The sequence below is a fragment of the Hevea brasiliensis genome, chromosome 3 (assembly GCF_030052815.1).
Source record: "Hevea brasiliensis isolate MT/VB/25A 57/8 chromosome 3, ASM3005281v1, whole genome shotgun sequence".
Lineage (NCBI taxonomy): Eukaryota > Viridiplantae > Streptophyta > Magnoliopsida > Malpighiales > Euphorbiaceae > Hevea > Hevea brasiliensis.
The window spans coordinates 12,299,479-12,321,322 of record NC_079495.1 but is presented as its reverse complement, the minus strand read 5'-3'; the positions used below and the strand labels follow the sequence as shown (position 1 = coordinate 12,321,322).

Genomic DNA, 21,844 nt, shown 5'->3' with positions numbered 1-21,844 from the left:
TTAATTTAACTAATTTTGTGTAGCTGGCACACCTGTAAAATCATAAATTATGAGGCAATCGAGATTATTTTTTAAGGAAAAAAATATTATTTTGTTAATTTTTATGATTTAAATGATTATTTAAAAAAAATTTCAATGCCTTTGTGATTAAATATGTTATTTAAAAATTTATTATATTATTTTTTTATAATTTCATTTATGTAAAAAATATTATACGAAGATTTACTTTTGTATATTATTTCTATTAATGAAACATCTTTATCTTTTTATAAAAAATTACTTATTATAATTTATTTCACATTGATTAAATAATAAATACAAACTTTATATTATTATTACCATTTTAAACGTGCATTGATTTTTAGATAGAATTTTACATCATTGTTACAACATTATATACTTAAATATATTCTAAACCTATTTATATATAATTAACATAATATTATTTAAATAAACTCTAAAGATATTATTTCATTACTTATTCAATAATCAAAATTTTTACAATTAACATTAAATATTGTGAATTTAAGAATAATAAACTGTATTAATCGATGATATCGTATTTAAAATGATTTGATTTTAATATTTGATTTTACTTTTTATTATAATGTTTTTTTAAATATTTGGATATTAATATAAGTTTACTTTTAACATTTATATATTTTTAATTCATTTTATAGACTCGTATTTTTAATAATTTATGTGATTGGTAAGCTGGGCTTTCGCATTAATATTGTACAGGAAAAAATTGATACACAGCAAAAATCAGAAACGAAACACACAACACTCATAAAAGAAAAAACAGTGCATGTTAACAAAATGGCGCCCAACCGGCGCACGTTAACACCTCCCGATGCTTCCTACACCGTCTGTGTCTCCTTCGGTCCTTCTCTTTCTCTCTCAACTCCCCTTATCCTACGCACACTAACCTTCCTCTCCTCTTTTCTCTCGCAATATCCTTAGGGTTTCTAATTATTGTTTTTCTTTTTCCCTCACTGCCTTGGCTTCTCTCCATGCTTTTCAAAATCCTAGGGTTTTGCTTCTTAAGATTTTCTCCGCGGTCTCTGCGTCATGGAGCACAGGAGGCAAGCCAAGGACTCACTCTCTTATTCCAATCTCTTTAATCTTGAGGTATTTTGGTGTTCTCAATTTCGTTTAATTTTAAATTTTCTTGAATTTCTGTCTAGCATGTCCTTTGAAATTTGGGCAAATGTGTAAACAAATTGGGATTTTTTATTCGGTTTATTCAATTTTTTAGCTGTGTATGGTTAATTTCGATGAATTGTGTTTTTTTTTTCCTGTGTTTCTGGGTTTATGTATTTCCGAGTATGTGGATTTCATTGTGGGTTACTTTTGTTTTTTTTTATTCTTGTTTTGCTTTTAGTCTTTGATGAACTTCAAAGTTCCACAACCGGATGATGACTTTGATTATTATGGGAATAGTAGTCAGGATGAGAGCAGAGGTAGCCAAGGTACTCATTGCATTTGATTTTTTTTTTCCTTTTCCACTTGAGATTACATGAACCCATTGGGATTTTGCACTTCTCTATGATCTATAATTGTCCAATTTATACTCTCTTCGTATAGACACTTACTGTATTATTGGAATATAAATTTTTGGAGTTAGATTATAGTATACTTGGAAGGAGTGTAATATGTATGTGAATGAATTGTTTGTGCACTTTGGTTGGTTCTATGTAGGTGGTGCAATGGAAAATTATGGTAATGGGACTATTTCGGAGAGGGATTTGAGTTTAGCTAAGAGAAAGAAGCGGTCTAATAACAGTGACAGAGAGGAGGGAGACGGATACTACGGTACACACATCACGGAGGAGCGATATCGATCAATGCTGGGAGAGCACATTCAGAAGTACAAAAGGAGGTTTAAGGATTCATCAAGTCCTGCACCAGCTTTGACACGGATGGGGATTCACGTTCCAAGGACCAGTATGGGTAGTTCAAAGACCAGGAAGTTGGGTAATGAGCTGCGAGGAGGGTTGTATGATATGGAAACCACATCAGAATGGCTCAATGATGTTACACCCCAAAAGCGTGGAGACTATGTTGAACCAGACCATACACCGAAGTATGTTTTAGCAGAATGGCGTTATAATAAAATTTTTTAATACATGCTTGCTTTCTCTTTCTTATAAGACATTGAATGGATATTTTCCCCCAATATTTGCAGAATATCGTATGAACCTGCTTATTTGGATATTGGTGAGGGTGTCACTTATAGGATACCTCCCTCTTATGATAAGTTGGCAGCATCATTGAACTTGCCAAGCTTCTCAGACATCAGGGTAGAGGAATTTTACTTGAAGGGAACCCTGGATTTAGGGTCATTGGCGGAAATGATGTCTAATGATAAAAGGTTTGGACCTAGAAGCAGAGCAGCGATGGGGGAGCCCCAGTCCCAGTACGAATCACTTCAGGCAAGATTGAAGGCAATGGCAGCTTCTAACTCCGCCCAGAAGTTCAGTCTGAAAATATCTGATGCTGCTTTGAATTCCTCCATCCCAGAAGGAGCAGCTGGAAATATACAACGGTCTATTTTGTCCGAGGGTGGTGTGTTGCAGGTTTACTATGTGAAGGTTTTGGAGAAAGGAGATACGTACGAGGTCCGTGTCCCCTTTGAACTACCAGTACTTATTTATCATTTTTTTTTCTTTTTAATTTTCATTATTATTCTTTCAAATTCAAAGTGAAGCTGGTGATGTAATTCTTTTATTCATCCATACATTCTTTTCCTGAGATGCAGATCATAGAGCGAAGTCTACCCAAGAAGCCAAAGGTAAAAAAAGACCCTGCCGTCATTGAGAGGGAGGAAATGGAGAAGATTGGTAAGGTTTGGGTGAACATTGTAAGAAGAGACGTACCAAAGCATCATAGAATTTTCACTACTTTCCATAGGAAGCAACTGATTGATGCGAAGAGGTTCTCAGAGAACTGTCAAAGAGAGGTAGGTATATTGTGCTGTTTGCAATTCATAATTTGTGTCTATTGTAAAAAGTAATCTGTTGATATCTGATCTTCGTATTCCAGCTTTTACAGTATTATGTCCTAAATGTTCTACTGGTGGTTTATGTGTTATGTTCCAGGTAAAATTGAAGGTTAGTAGATCACTCAAACTGATGAGGGGTGCTGCAATTCGCACTAGGAAGTTGGCTAGAGATATGCTGCTATTTTGGAAGCGAGTGGATAAGGAGATGGTAACTTTCTTAATAATTAATCTGAGACTTTGTTTGATTGTAGTTTAAAATGCTTAAGGGAACATAAATATTTCTCTGTGGCCAATAACTCTTTCCTTTCCTTCCTATATCTAAACTTTCTGTTGTTATGTTCGGATACAATTTGCACATGTACTCTAAGAAAGACTTGCTTTTTCTATTTACTTGATGGTTTTGAGAGTTAATGCACATGCAACCTGAATTATTGCTCATTAGGACTTGGGTCCTAGGTAATGTGTGTATCCAACCTAATAATTAATCTGGAGACTTTATTTGCAATGGCTTGTGATGAGTCACTACACAGATACAGACATGCAAATGTACATAAATTCCATGCAGATTAATCAATATTTATCTGGAGTATGAAATTCAAAACTGACAAGTGAAATGCTAATTTTGTTAAATTGGTTTTAGTATCTCTCTGTTTTATTTGTTATTTACACAATAGCTTTGAACCTAGGAATTCTGAAATATTGGATCCCTTTACTTGCAGGCAGAAGTGAGGAAAAAGGAGGAGAGAGAAGCTGCAGAAGCTTTGAAGCGTGAACAGGAGCTTCGAGAAGCAAAGAGACAGCAACAAAGGCTTAATTTTCTCATTCAGCAAACTGAACTTTACAGTCACTTCATGCAAAATAAGCCTAATTCACAGCCTTCTGAAGCTTTGCCTGTGGAAGATGAGAAATTAGATGAAGAAGAAATGCTTTTGAGCACTTCTGGAACAGGACTTGGTGATGAAGAAGACCCTGAGGATGCTGAATTGAGAAAAGAGGCTCTGAAAGCTGCTCAAGATGCAGTCTCTAAGCAGAAAAAGTTAACAAGTGCTTTTGATAATGAGTGCTCAAAGCTGCGTCAAGCTGCTGACATTGATGCCTCAGTTGCTGGATCCAGTAACATAGATCTCCATAACCCGTATGTTTTCCTTTTAGTTGCTTTCTCTTGTGTGTAAAATAAAGCTGCTGCAGAAAAATTTTCATTTCAATTCTTTTTGACACGAATTTTAACTTACTATCACCATTTTTGCAGCTCCACCATGCCTGTTACATCAACTGTTCAGACACCAGAGTTGTTTAAAGGTAGCCTTAAAGAATATCAACTGAAGGGTCTTCAGTGGCTGGTTAATTGTTATGAGCAGGTTGTATGGAACTCTTTACATGAAGACTTGATAAATGCTTTGTTGGATTCCTTATATAAAACCTCCTCTTTGTCTTTCAGGGTTTAAATGGTATACTTGCTGATGAAATGGGCCTTGGAAAGACTATCCAAGCTATGGCATTCTTGGCTCATTTGGCTGAGGTAATTATTCTAGTTTCTGTTTAATGTCTATATGTTTTTAGTTATATTTGACTTGTAGTAAGATGAATTGATTGTCTTACTCAGGAGAAAAATATATGGGGGCCATTTCTTGTTGTTGCACCTGCTTCTGTCTTGAATAACTGGGCTGATGAAATTAGCCGTTTCTGTCCTGACTTGAAAACCCTTCCTTATTGGGGTGGCATTCAAGAGCGAACGATACTACGGAAAAACATCAATCCTAAGCGTCTTTACAGAAGGTAATTTCCTTTTGACATTGTTCTATAACTAGCATTCTTTGTCAACCTGATCACGATATATGGTTGGGGAATAGTTATTTATTTATTTTTTTTAAGTGCTATTTATGTCATAATTTTCTTTTCTGGATTGAAAATTGTTCAGTTTGTGATTAGGAATAGAAACTGTTTTGTGTTTTTTTATTTGACCAATTTGTGAAGAAATAAACTGGTACGTCTGAAATGGGAACAATTGTTAAAGTAACAGTATTCTTTGTACATATTTCAAACATGTCAAAACCAGTGGGTTGTTGGCTGCATTCAGGAAGTGAATCAAGTGATGTTATGCCTTTTTGAGTGATAAACAATTTGGAAGGTAATAATTTTTATCAAATAAAAGATGGAACAAATATGCATGTTAGCATCATTTCTGATCAGTTATTGACCAATGTCTTTCAAATTAGTCCTGTGAGTACTCTTTGCCCTTGTTTTGGTTCTTGACCCAGCACTTCAGTCGGTGATTCTTGAATGCTTTTGTCTTGCTTTATTATGATTAATGTTCATCAAACATTTTCTTTTGCCAGGGAGGCTGGATTTCACATTCTCATTACCAGCTATCAACTGCTAGTGTCTGATCAGAAGTATTTCCAGCGTGTGAAATGGCAATACATGGTGTTGGATGAAGCCCAGGCTATAAAAAGTTCCAGCAGGTTTTAACTCTATCTTTAAAGTTGTTGATTTATGATCATTTACTAAAACAGTGATCTCATTATTGCCTATTCTAGCAAAACCCTTTTTCCTTACAGATTTTCACTTCTAACTGAAAACCTGTGTGAATGAATGTGCTTTTCACAAAAATATTCTCACAATCAATAATAGTTTCAATTTCATATTCGTTACTAGAATCAATTAATTATGGACAGTTAGACAACTGGCATGTTCTTAAAAGGTATGATGACCACCTAAAGCAAGCTTTATAACTTAGCCTATGAGGAGAAACCCTGCAAGACTTACCATCTCCATCCCAAAAGATATCCAAGTGTCAATCTAAGAAATTGTAGGCAGAAACAAACCATCCTTTGTTTCTTTTTTTTTTTTTTTTTTTTTTTTTTTTTTTAAAAAAAAAATTTTCCTTTGTTGTCTTGGTTTGCAAAGTTCATTGTGCCTTAGTAATGCCTCACTAAATAGTCATTGCATATGAGTACTTATGTGCAAAGAATGCAAAAATGAGGAAATTGGAAAGAAAAGAAAACCTGTTGTCCAGAAACTTTTTATTGTTTAAATATCAGTATTGAAATCTTTGCTATATCACTTGGTAGTTCAGTGTTGCACAAAATCTTCTCAAACTGCATTATAAATTATCTCAGAAAAGATATGCATGTAAGTTCATGTGATGGAGTGGACTGGAGACGTGTATGGGCTTGCACAGATATTTACTTGTTTAATTCCTTTATATTCTCATATGAACCAATTGGTGACTTTTGGCAGTATAAGATGGAAGACACTGCTCAGTTTCAATTGTCGTAACCGCTTGCTTCTTACTGGTACACCAATCCAAAATAATATGGCTGAGTTGTGGGCCCTTCTACATTTCATTATGCCAACATTATTTGACAGCCATGAACAGTTCAATGAGTGGTTTTCCAAAGGGTATGTGTCCCTTTCAAGGTCTATGATTTTTCTGAAACATTAAGAACCTAAATGTAACCTTTTGTCTTGTGTTATCAGAATTGAAAATCACGCAGAGCATGGGGGCACTTTGAATGAGCATCAGCTTAATCGGTTGGTAAGTATACTTATAATGAGAGCTACATTGCTAGCATGATTCATAAATTGTTAATTACACCTAAAGTTTAAGGGGTGTTAATACTTTTCTTTCAGATTCTTATCTGTATATTTTTCTTTTGTTTACCCTTTCCAAGCTAGAATTTGTTCTTTGCACTCTTGCATTAGTTATAGCCATCCACCAGAGCTTTGTGGTTATCTCATCATTTTGTCCACAACTCAACTCAACTAAGCCTTTATCCCAAAAAAATTTGGGGTTGTCCACATTTGGAAGATATGATTGGAAATTAATTAATTAGTTAAATAAATGAATAACTTTGTTGAATTAAATTCTCAATTCAATTTAGTCTCTAAACATTGATTTTAAAAAGTTTCTAATAAATACTATAATTTTTCTATTTAGAATTTCAAGGGATCAGAAGTAATAAGTAAAAACTTAGATGGCATAATATTGAACCATTTACTGTTTGAAGTGTGCTATTTATGCTGAGATAAGTGTTGACATGGGAAGCCAGGCAACACTATCACATTAATTAAAGTAATGAAAATCAAGTTACATTTATTTTTCTTTCAATCACTAAATTAAATTGAGTCTGTTTTTGTGAATTCTACTATTATGTGTGCTATTTCTCCATTGTTGAATGGGTTCAGTTGAGTCTCATTTGTTATTATTTTTTGGATAAAATTTGGCAATTCATTAATAAGAACCATAAGCCATTTATATTATTTATATGGATCTGGTGAGTTCTTGTTGGAATACCACGTGATTTCTCTCCAGCAGATTGGAGTATAGTTTGTTCACTCATTATGAATGAGAACCAAGTGGTAATGTATTTATTCTAAAAGTGTTGAACTGATGAGAAGCAAAAGCATTTAAAGCTGACCCAGAGGTCATGAGTGAAAAGAAAAGGTGGTTGCTTGAAGTTGACCTAATGTTCACATGGCCCAACCTATTTTTTAAGAAGTTTTAGCTTTAAAGAAGCAGAATCTTAACCCTATTCTTAAGCAGATTAAAGTAGGTTGGTAGATTTTGGTCCGAATTTTCCACCTCTAAATTTATGTTTGTCAATGTTCAAACCACAAATCATGTATTAGCCAGCTGGTATGTCAAGAAGATTGTAGGGCATAAATGTGATTCAATTTGTTGTCTCAACTATCGTTTGATTTCAATGCGTTCCTTTCATACTAATGGAATTTATTAGCTATCATCTACATCTTATACATTTACCGACTAGAAGGATTCATCTCCTCATTGAATGGGTTTCACTTGACTTAATTTTCTCATATAAAAACAAATACACTAATTAGCATCTACTGGATTTTTCTGCTATTCCTATAACTGTTCTGAACTTATACTGCTGCCTGTACCGTTGGGATCTGAATCTTGTTGGTTTTCATTGCTTTGACAGCATGCAATTTTGAAGCCTTTTATGCTACGAAGAGTAAAAAAAGATGTGATTTCAGAGCTGACCAAGAAAAAAGAGGTTACAGTACACTGCAAGTTAAGCTCTCGGCAGCAAGCTTTCTATCAAGCCATCAAGAACAAGATATCTCTTGCCGAGCTGTTTGACGGGAATCGAGGACATCTTAATGAGAAGAAAATTATGAATCTAATGAATATAGTCATTCAGTTGAGGAAGGTAGGTTATATTTTAATTGGCTTTTCTTGCACTCTACTTCTACGCTTTTCATCTGAACTATAGTATAATTATGTTCGATAAAAGACTCGTGATTTACGTGCATGTCATATTAATTTTTAATTTTTCCTATACTACTATTATTATTTTTTTATTGTAGGTATGTAATCATCCTGAGTTATTTGAAAGGAATGAGGGAAACACCTATCTCTATTTTGGAGAGATACCAAATTCTCTTCTTCCCCCTCCCTTTGGGGATTTGGAGGATATACACTATTCTGGAAGTCAAAATCCTATTTCATACAAGGTATTTTCTTTAGCTGTTCTATTTTAACTTAAAAGGAAGTTCTATTTTGCACGGACATTGTATAAGAAAAAAAAAGGCTTCCCACTTTCACAAGTATTGTCTATTCAAGCACATAAATCTGTAGTTTGATTTTCATGCTGAAAACATTTCTCCCCAGATACCAAAACTAATGCACAGCCAGACAAGCACTGAAGCACATTGTTCAGCGGTTAGGCTTGGTGTTTGCAAAGAATTATTTCAGAAACATTTTAACATATTCTCCCCAGAAAATGTCTACCGGTCTATATTCACGCAAGAGAAAAACTCCGATAGCTTGCTTGTTAAGAGTGGGACATTTGGTTTTACACATTTGATGGATTTGTCACCAGCAGAGGCTGCATTTCTGGCAACTGGGTCGTTTATGGAGAGGCTATTATTTTCTATTTTGAGATGGGACCGTCAGTTTTTGGATGCAATCTTGGACTTGCTAATGGAAGACATGGATAATGACCTTCACTATAATGACCTTGATAGGGGAAAAGTAAGGGCTGTTACGCGGATGTTATTGATGCCATCTAGATCTGAGACAAATGTTTTAAGAAGAAGATTTCCAACAGGGCCTGCTGATGGTCCATTTGAGGCTTTAGTCACCTCTTATCAGGACAGGCTTCTGTCCAACATCAAGCCTCTTCATTCGACATACACATTCATCCCACGAGCTAGAGCTCCTCCGGTATCTGGATTTCTTAAATTATTTCTCTTCTTTATCATTGAGGAATACTTAATTGGTTAGTTCATGGCAGGTTACTGATCTAGATTTTTCTCTTCCTCATAGATTTGCCCCCAATGCTCAGATAGGAATTTTGCTTACAAAATGAATGAAGAGCTGCATCAACCCTGGGTTAAAAGGTTGTTAATTGGTTTTGCACGTACATCTGAGTTTAATGGACCCAGAAAACCAGATGGCCCTCATCCTCTAGTTCAAGAGATTGATTCTGAATTACCAGTTTCACAACCTGCTCTTCAGTTGACGTACAAGATATTTGGGTCTTGTCCTCCCATGCAAAGCTTTGACCCAGCAAAGTTACTCACGGTATGAAGATCTTTGTTTCTTTTGTATCCCTTATACTCTTTTGGGAGAGGAAGGTAAGTGGAGGGAGAGGGAAAATGGGATTGTGGGGTCCACATGATGAGAAACTAAGTTGTGGGCTACTTCCCATTTCCCCTCCTCCCTCATTTTCTTCTCTCTCTCAAATAGAACCATAATTTTCGCAATACAGACACACACACACACACACACACACACACACACACACACACACACGTGAATACTTATATTTTGATTCCATTTATTTTCTAAATAGGACTCTGGGAAGCTTCAAACACTTGATATATTGTTGAAACGCTTGCGAGCTGAAAACCACCGGGTTCTATTGTTTGCACAAATGACGAAAATGCTGAATATTCTTGAGGTACTTTTTCCCCATTACAATGAAAACATCATAAAATGGTATACTGACTTTATTTGAAGGAAAAGAGGATATGGTTTGTAATTGTCCAATTGATTTGCTTGCTTTTTGCTATTTTTAGAAGCAAAGAGCAAAAGGTAATGTTCAGTTAGATGACAAAAGGCAATATTTTATAAAAGGGTAAATTACCAAAATCCCCGAGGTTGCCACAATATACAAAGTTCCAATTGTTTCAAAAATTAGCTATTTGAATGAAATGACATAAATACCTTTATAAAAGTTCTCTAAAATTATGCCAAACCCCAGTTCTCTGTTTTTCTTTCTCTTCTCCACGAGTTCTCCCCTCTTGAACACATGCCATTTTCATGCTCTCTTTCTCTCTCTCCATTATCAATAATAATGGGTACCTTATGAACCAAAATGTTGTGTTGAAAATTTTTGCTACTGCTACAAATTAATGCATTTGCCATGGGGATTTTTGTCTTCAATCACCATGGAGAGAGAGAGAGAGAGAGAGAGAGAGAGAGAGAGAAAGAGAGGGAAGGAGGCATTTGTGCATTGCCCTGTATTTTTTTCTAGAGGATGGGGTCAAAATTTTGATTGATGCTTTTTCTTAAGGGTGGCATCTAGGGCTTTGGATGGGTTGAAATGAGATCTGCTGTTGTTGCTTTGTTGTTTCTTCATTCATGGTTACTTAATGAATGTTAAAAGTTTGATTTTGAAGTTAAAAGAAAATAGTTAATTAAACTTATTTATTTATATTATCAGTGTGATATTTAATTAATATATATTTAATTAATTTTTTAGTGATTCATTGGTTGAACCAATGACCAGTTGTTCTGGTTCCTCAGCTGAGTCAAGCTCCAAGCCGGGTCTAATAACTATGTTGGGACCTTTAGATTCCCATGGCCTTAGCTACAGTAAAACCTCATTGGTTATTTTCTTATTAGTGTATTTGTTTTCTGGAAAGAAAAAGAAATTGTAAAATATTTTTTTTAAGGAGCCAAGAAAACAAGGCATCTCATGAAAAAAATTAGAGACTGGAAAAGAGGAAGGCATTGTAGATTCCTAATTTTGTTCACAGCAATATTGACTTTAGTTCTTGGTCATTTCCTGTGGAAAGCTTGTTTTGTTGCTAATTCATTTACAATTTCAGGACTACATGAATTATAGGAAATATAGATATCTTAGACTTGATGGATCCTCCACCATTATGGATCGAAGGGACATGGTCAGAGACTTCCAGCTTAGGTAGTGATTTGTTTATATGCAGTGTTTGTTTGAAGATCATTTGTAAAATTGATTTCCTTTTCTCAGCAACTCATTTGAAAATTATTTGAGACGATCATTCTAATTTTCTCTTGGGTTGCAGGAGTGATATTTTTGTATTCTTACTAAGCACCAGAGCTGGTGGACTGGGTATCAACTTGACCGCCGCTGATACGGTCATTTTTTATGAAAGTGATTGGAATCCAACATTAGATTTGCAGGCTATGGATAGAGCTCATCGGCTGGGTCAGACAAAAGATGTTAGTTCCCTCCTGATTATTATCTCCATATTTTTCAGTTTATTTTGGATAGTTTCAAAGCCTTTGCAAAATCACTGCTTATTTACATGGCATCCGTTTGCTCAAATGTCTGCTTATGCATGTGCATGCACACATGCAAAACAATTTCTTTGTCAAATGAAAAACAATCCCAGCTTAGTGTGATCTGAGATGGTATTAGATTCAGTGAGTGAAGCACTCTTGGTGATGTAGGTTACTGTCTACCGGCTTATTTGTAAAGAAACTGTTGAAGAGAAGATTCTACAAAGAGCAAGCCAGAAGAGTACTGTCCAACAGCTTGTCATGACAGGTGGTCATGTTCAGGGTGATCTTTTGGCCCCTGAGGATGTTGTATCACTACTTCTGGATGATGCCCAGTTGGAGCAGAAGTTGAGAGAAATTCCAGTGCAGGTGGGATTTTAAATCTGGTTCTATCTTAATTTTCCTTTTCCATCAATTTCTGTTATTTTATTTTTTCTGTGCAACTTCCCCTTTGGCCCCTTTTTCTACCAGTGAATTTCTAGTATTGACAGGAGTAAGGAAGAGAGAAAAATGTGAGAGCTAGAAAGCAAGAAAAGAAGCCTTAAAGTCGCTTACAAAATATTTATGCCTTTCTACCATTATCTTTTGTCAGGCCAAAGATAGACAAAAGAAAAAGCCAACAAAGGCCATACGACTTGATGCAGAAGGGGATGCAACTTTGGAAGATTTGACAGAAAGTGAGGCTCAGGGTACTGGACATGAGCATTCTCAGGATACAGAGAAAGCAAAATCCAGTAACAAAAAGGTATTTCATATTTTCATTTTAAACCTTTTTTCAGATGTATTTGTTTTTTCCACAATTTGCCTGTTGCAAGATATTTAGCAACTGGACCATTTTGTCCTTGTAAGACGTGATAAATGAATGAAATATAGGCATAATGCAAGAAAAAAAAAAAAAAAACAAAAACTGGTCTAAATATACAATTGTGGCCAATTCTTTGAATGGGAACCACATTTGACTAATAGCAAATCCATTATATCAAAAAAAAAAAAAAAAAAAAACTCTTTTGACAAATAATATTATCTGAATGGTCTGAGTCCTTTTTTATTTTTGGAAATGAACAAACCTAATACGGATTATATATTACTCGAATCAAAGTGTATTGGTCAGAGCATTAAAATAAGGAAAAAAAAAACTCTGATGAATAGTATTATTCTAATGATCATTATCACCTAAAATAAGATTTTAGACCATGGTTTCAATTATAGCTAATACACTAAGCATAGGCCATCATACCCTTCACAACCAAAAGTTTTGTGGCCACAGCCTTACCAATGTTTTATGCTTTCTAAAACACGTCCCAATTTATTCTTTTAATCTTTCTTACTTTCATTATGAAGTAATGATGGAGAACAAGAACATAAGAATCAAGAGATACAAATTCTCAAAATTCAAAGGGAGAAACAAATTCTCAAAAACGCTTATTAATTCCTAATAATAATAATAATCAAATCTTAAATATGTGGAGATCATAAGCCCTATTTATGGAGTTTAGCAATTAGGATTAGAAATCCTGAAACAATAAAATACTAAACCAATACTATTTAAGAATTCTACATAAACTTAAACAAGGAAAATAATAATAAACCTCATATAATTCCATAAATAAGAAATCATAAGCCTAATGAAATTCTTTAACTTCATAATTCTACAAAGAATATAATTCCTAAGTTTAATCATCTTTCAATACTGCATCAACTAACCTTGAATTATTCTTGCTTTCTGTTATGTTCATCCTCAATTCACCAGCAGCTAAAATGTTTCAAATAAAAATAATGAAGCAAACTAGTGTATGAAAGGAAATTCAAAGACTCAACATAGTAATCCAAAAATGATTAATAAAATTTTACTCTTTATAAAAAAATTTTTTACTAGAAAGGAAAATTCATTTGAAACTTGACCAAAAAGAAAAGGGCAACTATTTGCCTAGAGAAAAATGATAGAGTTGAGTAATTTTTACCTAACATGCTAACTCGACTGGAAACTAATTTAGAAAAAGTTAAAATCCACTTGAATCTACATCAAATGCAAAATGTTCTGAAAATTTTAGGGTTAAACTTGAGTAACCCAAGATTAACCAAAATAATTTATTTTAAATTAAAAATTCTAAAAATTCAGAATTATTAAATAGGTTTTTTTTTTTTTTAAAAAAGTAGTTAATAATTGCAAAAAATATCCAAGAGTACTTACAGAATGACCAAAATAATCCAAATGATTTGAAATGAACTCTAAAAAACTGGCTTGTTGAAAGCGGTGCGTGAAGTGACCTGGACCTAAATCAACTTTTACTCGACCCAATTTCCACTTTTATGAGTGAAATTGAGTAATTGTGTGAGGATGATTCAAAATTCAACACAACAAAAACTTGCTAAGCTGCCTAGAGATTCTACTTTGAAACTTCACAACTTTGTCTGCATTCATGCCCAGCAACATAGACATTTATGATATACATGTAGCAAGGACAGAGCTTTGGATAGATTGGACCTAAGGAATTAGAGTAGGCATAACTATCATGATGCCTTGAACTTGATTTTTGTCTTAAATGATGGGATGGGACAAAGCTGATGCTGATTAGCATGGTGGTGGTTGCTGGTGAATGATAGTGGAATGGCATTAGAATTACCTTCATGAGTGAAGTCGGTAATGAAAAATGAAATGAGAAAGTGACATTCATATGAGAGGGAGAGAGGATTGGGGATTCCATTAATGCAGGAGAGAAAAGAGAGACGAGGATTATTCTAAGAAAACAACATTTATACTAAAAATTACATTGTGGCCACAGCCAGAATGATTGTAGCAATAGGCCCATCTGCCGTATCAATGCATCTTCAAAGAACTGGCCACAATAATATTTTTGGCTAAATTTCATGTTTTGTTTGGTTACTAATCCTAAAATGAAAGTATCATTGCACGGTTGATGAAGTACTATTTTTTTTCAATCCATTAAAACTTATAATTATATTCACACTCATGAAGAAAGATTACATTCATCCCTCAGAAAAGGAGATTTAAATAAATAAAATAAAATTATATGATATGAAACTCAGCTAAAAATTTTCATATAGGAGCCAAGAAGATGAGCTGTAATGCTTATCCTAACTCTGGCCTATTTTTCTTGTTCAATATTTTTACCCCCAGTATCACCATAGAGTATGACAATTCAACAGAAGTTATTATTATTTTTTTTCATCGTTGTTCTGGGACATTTAATTCTTGTGGCAAATAGTGAGTTCTGAGGTTTGTACTCTTTACCCTTTGAAGAATATTCTTGATTTGGTTCAACATAAAGTTAGGTTCTATGCAAACATTATTAATAATTATCAGTTTTAGTTTTATTTATGAGAACATCTTGTGTGCAGAGGAAAGTTGCTTCTGAGAAGCAGACTCTGCCAAATCCAAGAAATTCACAAAAGATGAACGAACCAAACTCCGGATTGATGGACTACGAATTGGATGATCCTTTGCCAAATGCTGATCCACAATCACAAAGACCCAAGAGGCTAAAGAGGCCAAAGAAGAGTGTAAATGAAAATCTTGAACCAGCATTTACTGTCACACCTGTAGTTGATTCGGCACAGGTTCAATATCCACCTATGAATGAGTTTGGTTCTACACATACAAATACATAAATTATGTAGTAAAGAAAGCTTAGACCCATTGATGGGGCAGCAAGGCGTAGTTTAACGGGTGGACTGCCAGGTCAACTTATCTCAGAATAGGGACCAGGTTTCCACTATTAGCTTTTTTGTTTTCGAAGCATAATTCTGGAGCAGCATACAGGGAAAGCAAGCTTAGCACTGCTGTGGCATGTACATAAATTTTTTGCTTTTGGGTTAGGGCGATATTTGGTTCTGGGTTAACTGGTTCGAAGATCATATTTTGTAGATGTGTTTACTTCATATTTATGCTGGTATATATTCCAGGTCTAGCATACCTCTGCCCACAATCAGAAGCCGTGGGTTGGGGAAATTTGGCTTTATTATTTATTACTGGATACCTTGTGGAAATAGAAATTTTGTGCCCAACCTATATCAAGCTGCCAAGACTTTTTTTTTTATTATTTATTTTATTTTTTTCATAAAATCTAGTATCATGTCTTGCCCAAAAAAAATGTAGTATTTTTATGAGCCAAATGGGTCAAAGTCCATGAACAGGTGCAGTACCAGCCAACGTTCTCCGTTAGCTCTTGTTAGTTTGGTAGCAGATTATAGTTAATATATCCGAGTATTATCTTATTATTAAAATAGTCATATAATTATTAATTTATTATAAATATAATTATTTTATTTAAATATATAAAAATAATATTATAATTATTATATTTATAATATTTTACATTTATTTATTATTTATTATAATTTTAAATAATCTCTTGATATAAAAAATTATTTTAAAGATACAATTTAATAATTAAAACTTTTTAAAAAGGTGATATAATTTAAATAAAAAAATAAAATTAAATCAGTTATCATTAAATGAGTATATTATCATCTGCCTATTAGTTATGAGCTCTATTTGCTAAAAGCCTGCATTTAGATTTTTTTCATTTTTTTTGATACAAAGAAGGGTTCACACCCAATAAACAGAAGAATTAACTAGACTGAATAAGGCGAGGCATGGTTATCTTCTGCACATCCTCATGCAGAAGATCAGTAACTATAGCAGGAGGGACCTGCAGAAGTTGATAATAGTCTGCAACAGTCACCGTTAAATTTGCAAAAACATATGTCACTTTATTGGCCTAACAGTAACAATGAGATAAAATCACCTGCCAAGATCGCTTTAATAATCTATGAATTTGTAACAACAAAGAGGAATAACGAGCATTAGTAGCTGAGCTTCCCAAAACTAAATGAATAGTAGCCAATGAATCCGTATCCACCTCGACTTTCCTATACCCAGAATTCCAAGCCAATTGAAGACCAAAAAGCAAAGTAGAAATCTCAGTAAGCATAGAGTTATAGGTACCCAAACGAAGAACAAAACTCTTAAGCCACCTGCCACCATCATCTCTTAACAAACCACCCTCACCACTTCTACCTAAATTCCCTTTACAGGCACCATCGACATTCAGTCATAATACCACTTAAATAAGAAGAAATAGCAAAGCATTTGGACTCCAAGGAAAATGACTAACCTCTAAAAATTTCTTCATTCTGCCATCTCCAAATCCACCAACACGTGACAAACAGAATTTGACTTGGAGAAGCTGACACAGAACAACACATCTCCAGCAAATTAACATGCTCAAGCCACAAAATCCACATCCCAGGACTGAAAATTGATCCAAGAAGAGGTTGACATAAACTCTCGCCAAATACCCTGAACAAAAACATAGTCTCTAAGCAAATGTGATAAAGATTCAGCTGCATTACCGCATAGAGCACACATAGGATCTTGAGTAAAACCTCTTCTAACTCTTTCACAATTCGTGAGAACCCGACCCTGCATAACCAACCACATAAAAACTCGAATACCCTGTCGCATCTTAACATTCCATAACACATTTAGAATTAGCAGCAGCAGACACAAACCCACCAATTGAACGATAAGCTGATTTGACACTAAAGCAATCATTAGGAGTAGCCTTCCGAGCATAAACATCCATAGATTGAACATTAGATTGCAAATGCACAGCCTCTATCATTAAACAAATCTGCTCATCAAGATACGGCCTAATAAGCTCCCAACGCCGCCCATTAAAATCCCAAAAATGAGAAACAGAGAGGGAAAGAAGATGGTTAGGAACCACAGTCTGAGCATTTTGAAACAATGGACCAATACCCACCCAATCATCATTCCAAAAATCAGTAAACATCCCAGACACAACTACTCGGAAAGAACCAGCTCGTAAAGCCTCCACAGAATAAAGGATACCCTTCCATAAATTCGAAGAAGTAGTTCGCGAAACCATATGATTAAGTCCATGTAATCCAGCCATATACTTATTTCTTAAAACAGAACACCATAAAGCACCATCATCTGAAAGCAGCTTCCAACCCAATTTCATTAGAAAAGCATCATTCATTATACGACAAGTCCTCACACCCAAACCCCCTTGATCCATAGGCTTAGTAACAGTTTCCCATTTCACAATAGGAACACGATGGTGATCACCAACATTACCCTAGAGGAATTGACGAACTCGCTTATCAAAAGCATCACAGACTGCTCTAGGAAGCAAAATAGTCTGCATTACATGGTTAGGCAAAGTAGTCAACATAGACTTAACATGGGCAAGGTGACCCACCAACGATAAATATCTTATCTTCCAACCAGCTAATTGCTCTTCTAAACGCGACAATAAAACATCAAAAGAGGCCTTAACCACCCTTCCACAAAACACAGGCACCCCCAAAAAGAACCAATATCTTCCGAAACCCGTATACCAGAGAACTTGCTAATATTCTGCTGTAGGTCCACATCCGCATTGGAAGAAAACCAAACACTAGATTTAGCCACATTAACATGTTGACCAGATGTAGAGCAAAAAAGGTTTAAACAATCCATAATAACCCTCATCTGGTCTAATGAAGCTTCAACAAAAAGTAACAAATCATCTGCAAAAAAGAGATGTGAAATAGCAGGACCACGACGGGAATGCATAAACAGATGCCAAGCATTAGAAGAAACCGCCTCCTAAATACAATGACTAAGCTTCTCCAAGGCCAACACAAACAAATATAGAGGTATCGGGTCGCCCTACCGCACCCCCCGAGAAGGAGCAAAACCATCAGAGATCAATCCATTCCAAAGAACTCTCATAGAATAAGAACTCAAACATTGAAAATCAAGTTCTGCCATAGCTTTGGGAACCCTACTTCTTGCATAATGGCGAGTAATAACTCCCAACGCCGCCTATCATATGCCTTCTCTAAGTCTACCTTAATCGCCATCCAACCCTTCTGACCCGAACAATGGTGCATGGAATGAGCAATCTCTTAAAAAATAACAACATTATCATGCAGATGCCGCTTAGGAATGAAACTACTTTGAAGAGGAGAAATAAGAGAAGGAAGCACCCACTTCATCCTATTAGCCAACCCTTTAGTAATACCTTTAAAGCTCATGTTGCATAGACTTACTGGACGAAATTGTGAAATAGACTCAAGAACCTCCACCTTAGGGAGCAAAGTAATAAGGATATCACAGGCACCTACTGGTAAAGCACCACCATTAAGAAAAGAAAGAGCCATATTAATCAAATCAGCACCAAGAATTGCCCAAGACTTCTGAAAAAAGACTGCTTGAAAACCATCAGGACCAGGGGCTTTGTAAGAATCCATATCCCATGAAGCTGACTTAACTTCTTTAGCTGTAAATGGATTAGAAATAAACTCCAAATCTGAAAAAGAAATAACAGGAAATCCCGGAGGTAGAGACGCCAAACCAGCGACAATAGAATCAACTGTATATAAATTTTGATAAAATTCCATAGCCATATGTAAAAGCCTCCTTTGATCAGATACCCAACTACTGTTACTATCTTTTAATCTAGAAATGTGCTTTTTCGAACCCTTTAATACCGCACTAGCATGAAAAAATGCAGTATTCCTGTCCCCATCTATAATCCAATGTTCCCTGGATTTTTGAAACCACATAATCTCTTCTTGGTCTAACACTAAAGCAAGGTCTTTCTTTAATTTCAATTCCAAAGCTTGAAGCCCAGCATGCTTCTCACTATCCATAACACATTGAATACCCTTAAGTCTTGCCAATAACCTATGCTTTCTTTGATAGATGTTGCCAAACACATTCTGATTCCAAGACTTCAAAGTAGTCTGTAATGAACCCAAACCCTAAACAAAGGAATGATGACCCCTCCAAACTGATTGAACCACTTTTAGAAAACTCGGATGAGACAACCAAGAAGCCTAAAACCGGAAAGGAGAAGAAGAAGACCTCGAAGAAGACACCCCCACATCCAAAATTAAAGGACAATGATCAGACACTATGCGCTCCAAATGCGATAGAGAAGCATTTGGAAATAATAATCTCCAAGGAACATTAGCAAAGGCCCAATCAAGCCTAACTGCTTGAAAATTTGAAATAGAAGGACCCCTAGACCAAGTGAACCGAGGACCAGAAAAATTAAAAGAAACCAAACCCAAGGAATCAATCCACTATCTAAACCGAGTACACCTTGTACCCACATAATCACCATTACTAGTAGTCTCAGTAGGATTCATACACATATTAAAATCACTAGAAAGGAGCCATGGTAATTGAAGATTAGCCCCAAAAGCCGCCAACTTGCTCATAAAAAAATTCCGATAATACTCGGAAGGACTAGCAAAAACTACAGTAAAAACCCACCGCCTATCCATACAATCAATCATAAGAACCGTAAGAAACTGGGAATTCGATTGAAGAATAGACAAATTGCCAATCGAATTCATCCAAAAGAGCTAAATACCTCTACTAAACCCTAAAGATTCCACACGTACCCAACAATCAAAACCCAAATCATAAGAAATATCATCAGCTCTGTTCCCTTAAATCCTCTGCTCTACCAACACCAGAATCAAGGGTTTAAACTTTATAATCCTTCAAAAGATGCAAATAACGTCTAGACCTAATACCATGAATATTCCAAACTACAATGGAGAAATGATCCATAAAATAAAATTTAGATGCAAAAAGAGACAGGGCAAAAAAAGCCACTTAATTACTCGCCACCCCCTCTTGGCTGCACACAATAGCCCCATAATTGAAAATATCCCCATCACCCATATCTATACCTAAATCAGGCAGTTGCTCATCATCATGGAAGCCTCCATCCGGTGGAGCTGTTGCCATACCTCCATCTAGATAAAAAATCTCAATACCATCACTTACTTTTCAAGCTTCAATAACGCCAACCCCAGCTCTAACCACCACCAATTGATGCGAACCCACTGCCGCCGTGATAATAGATTTGCGAGAGGAAAGAGAAATGGGAGCTACTAAATCAGCCGAAGAAGCAACATGATTATTATGAAAATTTGTAGTACCAGGGACCTTATGGGTACTAGTCAATTGTTTACCCTCTGACCCAAGAACATGATCGGGCCAAACAGGATGAGATCCATCTGCAATAACCACTGTAGAAGGCATTTGGGCCTTTGACCCTGGATGACTTGGCCCAGTAACTGAAACTGTCTATATGGATCGAATGGAGTTCCCATTAAAGTCCTTATGAGAAATGCCCTTATGTGCCTTGGATCCAGAAGATCCAGTCACTGGTACAGGATCCTGATTTGGAGTAGGATGACTAACATCCAAATCTAATTCCTCTTGATCCTTTTTACCATTTTTGCCACTAGCGTGTTATACAATGCTGAAAACCTAGAACCAGTAGCTTTTTGATCTCCAGTACCCGACTTTGACATATAATGACCCTTCTCCACTCCCTTAGACTTAGGGGCAGTATCTTCCTTAGTAACTGCTTTACGTGAATTACGCCTAGATGTACGCTTAGCAATCATCCAAGGTCCAAATTTGTCAATCACCTCCGGTTGAATCACCACCTCTGGCACTGAAGGAGCACATTCAGTTGTAGTGTTCTCATGGTTTTGCTCTAAAGAACCACCACATACCGGGGCATCACCAGGGGGAACACAAGAAGGACGATCCTTTCGCCTATGTCCATACACTCCACATTCAAAACAAATAAGATTAATCCCTTCATATTCAATTTTGCGGATCCTGCGTTGAAACTTGAACTTAGATAATAGAGTCTTAGAAAGGTCAACCTCAACACACATTCTAGCAAATTTACCTCGGGACACACTAAGAGTTGTATCATCAATATGAATCGGAACACCAATCCTCTGACCCAGTCTCCATAAAAACGTATGAGAATAATACTCAATAGGTAAATTAGGAACACGAACCCATAACATTGCCTTTTCTATCTGTGCCAAATCAGGGTCAAAGTTAGGATGCCATTGATGAACTGTCAAATAATGGCCTGCCACCATCCAAGGACCATAAAACAAGACACCCTCATATTCATTCTAGTTGGAAAAGTGAGCCATAAAATAGCCATTTGCCAAATCTATCAATTCATAGGACGAAGAAAGGCCCCAAAGTGTTCTAAGGCGATTTTGAAGATACGCATACCAAATAGATCTGCCTAGAACCTTTGAAAATAACCGTAAACTTCCATGGCTACCGCAAAACCCTCTTATCTACTTTACTGAGACGAATAGTAGGACACTCTGGGTCATCCTTCAAATCTACGTCACCATCGAAATCATCCTCTGAAACATCATCATCATCCAGAAACTCGCCAGTCCTACTCTCATGCATCACAATATCTCTAGAGGACTTCTTATGC

The 21,844-nt window shown here is 35.6% G+C and overlaps 2 protein-coding genes across 3 annotated transcripts; one reads left to right on the top strand and one right to left on the bottom strand.

Moving 5' to 3' along the window:
* Positions 1-748: 748 nt before the first annotated feature.
* Positions 749-15,578, top strand: LOC110637554 (chromatin-remodeling ATPase INO80). 2 transcript variants are annotated; one of them, XM_021787730.2, is made up of 23 exons: positions 749-1,131; positions 1,385-1,472; positions 1,702-2,086; positions 2,189-2,621; positions 2,762-2,962; positions 3,102-3,212; positions 3,724-4,139; positions 4,254-4,362; positions 4,443-4,523; positions 4,608-4,780; positions 5,341-5,466; positions 6,245-6,406; positions 6,485-6,542; positions 7,951-8,181; positions 8,339-8,485; positions 8,643-9,197; positions 9,300-9,557; positions 9,829-9,936; positions 11,090-11,184; positions 11,306-11,462; positions 11,694-11,891; positions 12,115-12,267; positions 14,883-15,578. In XM_021787730.2, exons 1-23 carry the CDS (start codon positions 1,072-1,074, stop codon positions 15,150-15,152), a joined length of 4,575 nt encoding a protein of 1,524 aa, XP_021643422.2. In that variant the 5' UTR covers positions 749-1,071; the 3' UTR covers positions 15,153-15,578. The 2 variants fall into 2 exon arrangements, with proteins under 2 accessions (XP_021643422.2, XP_021643423.2); XM_021787731.2 differs by lacking the exon at positions 1,385-1,472 and having other exon boundaries at positions 760-1,131.
* A 1,433-nt stretch (positions 15,579-17,011) lies between these two features.
* LOC131178309 (uncharacterized) lies at positions 17,012-19,211 on the bottom strand. The gene is made up of 5 exons (XM_058143259.1): positions 18,581-19,211; positions 18,306-18,463; positions 17,921-18,162; positions 17,774-17,855; positions 17,012-17,650 (listed from the first exon to the last, which is right to left on the bottom strand). Exons 1-5 carry the CDS (start codon positions 19,209-19,211, stop codon positions 17,012-17,014), a joined length of 1,752 nt encoding a protein of 583 aa, XP_057999242.1.
* Positions 19,212-21,844: the final 2,633 nt, after the last annotated feature.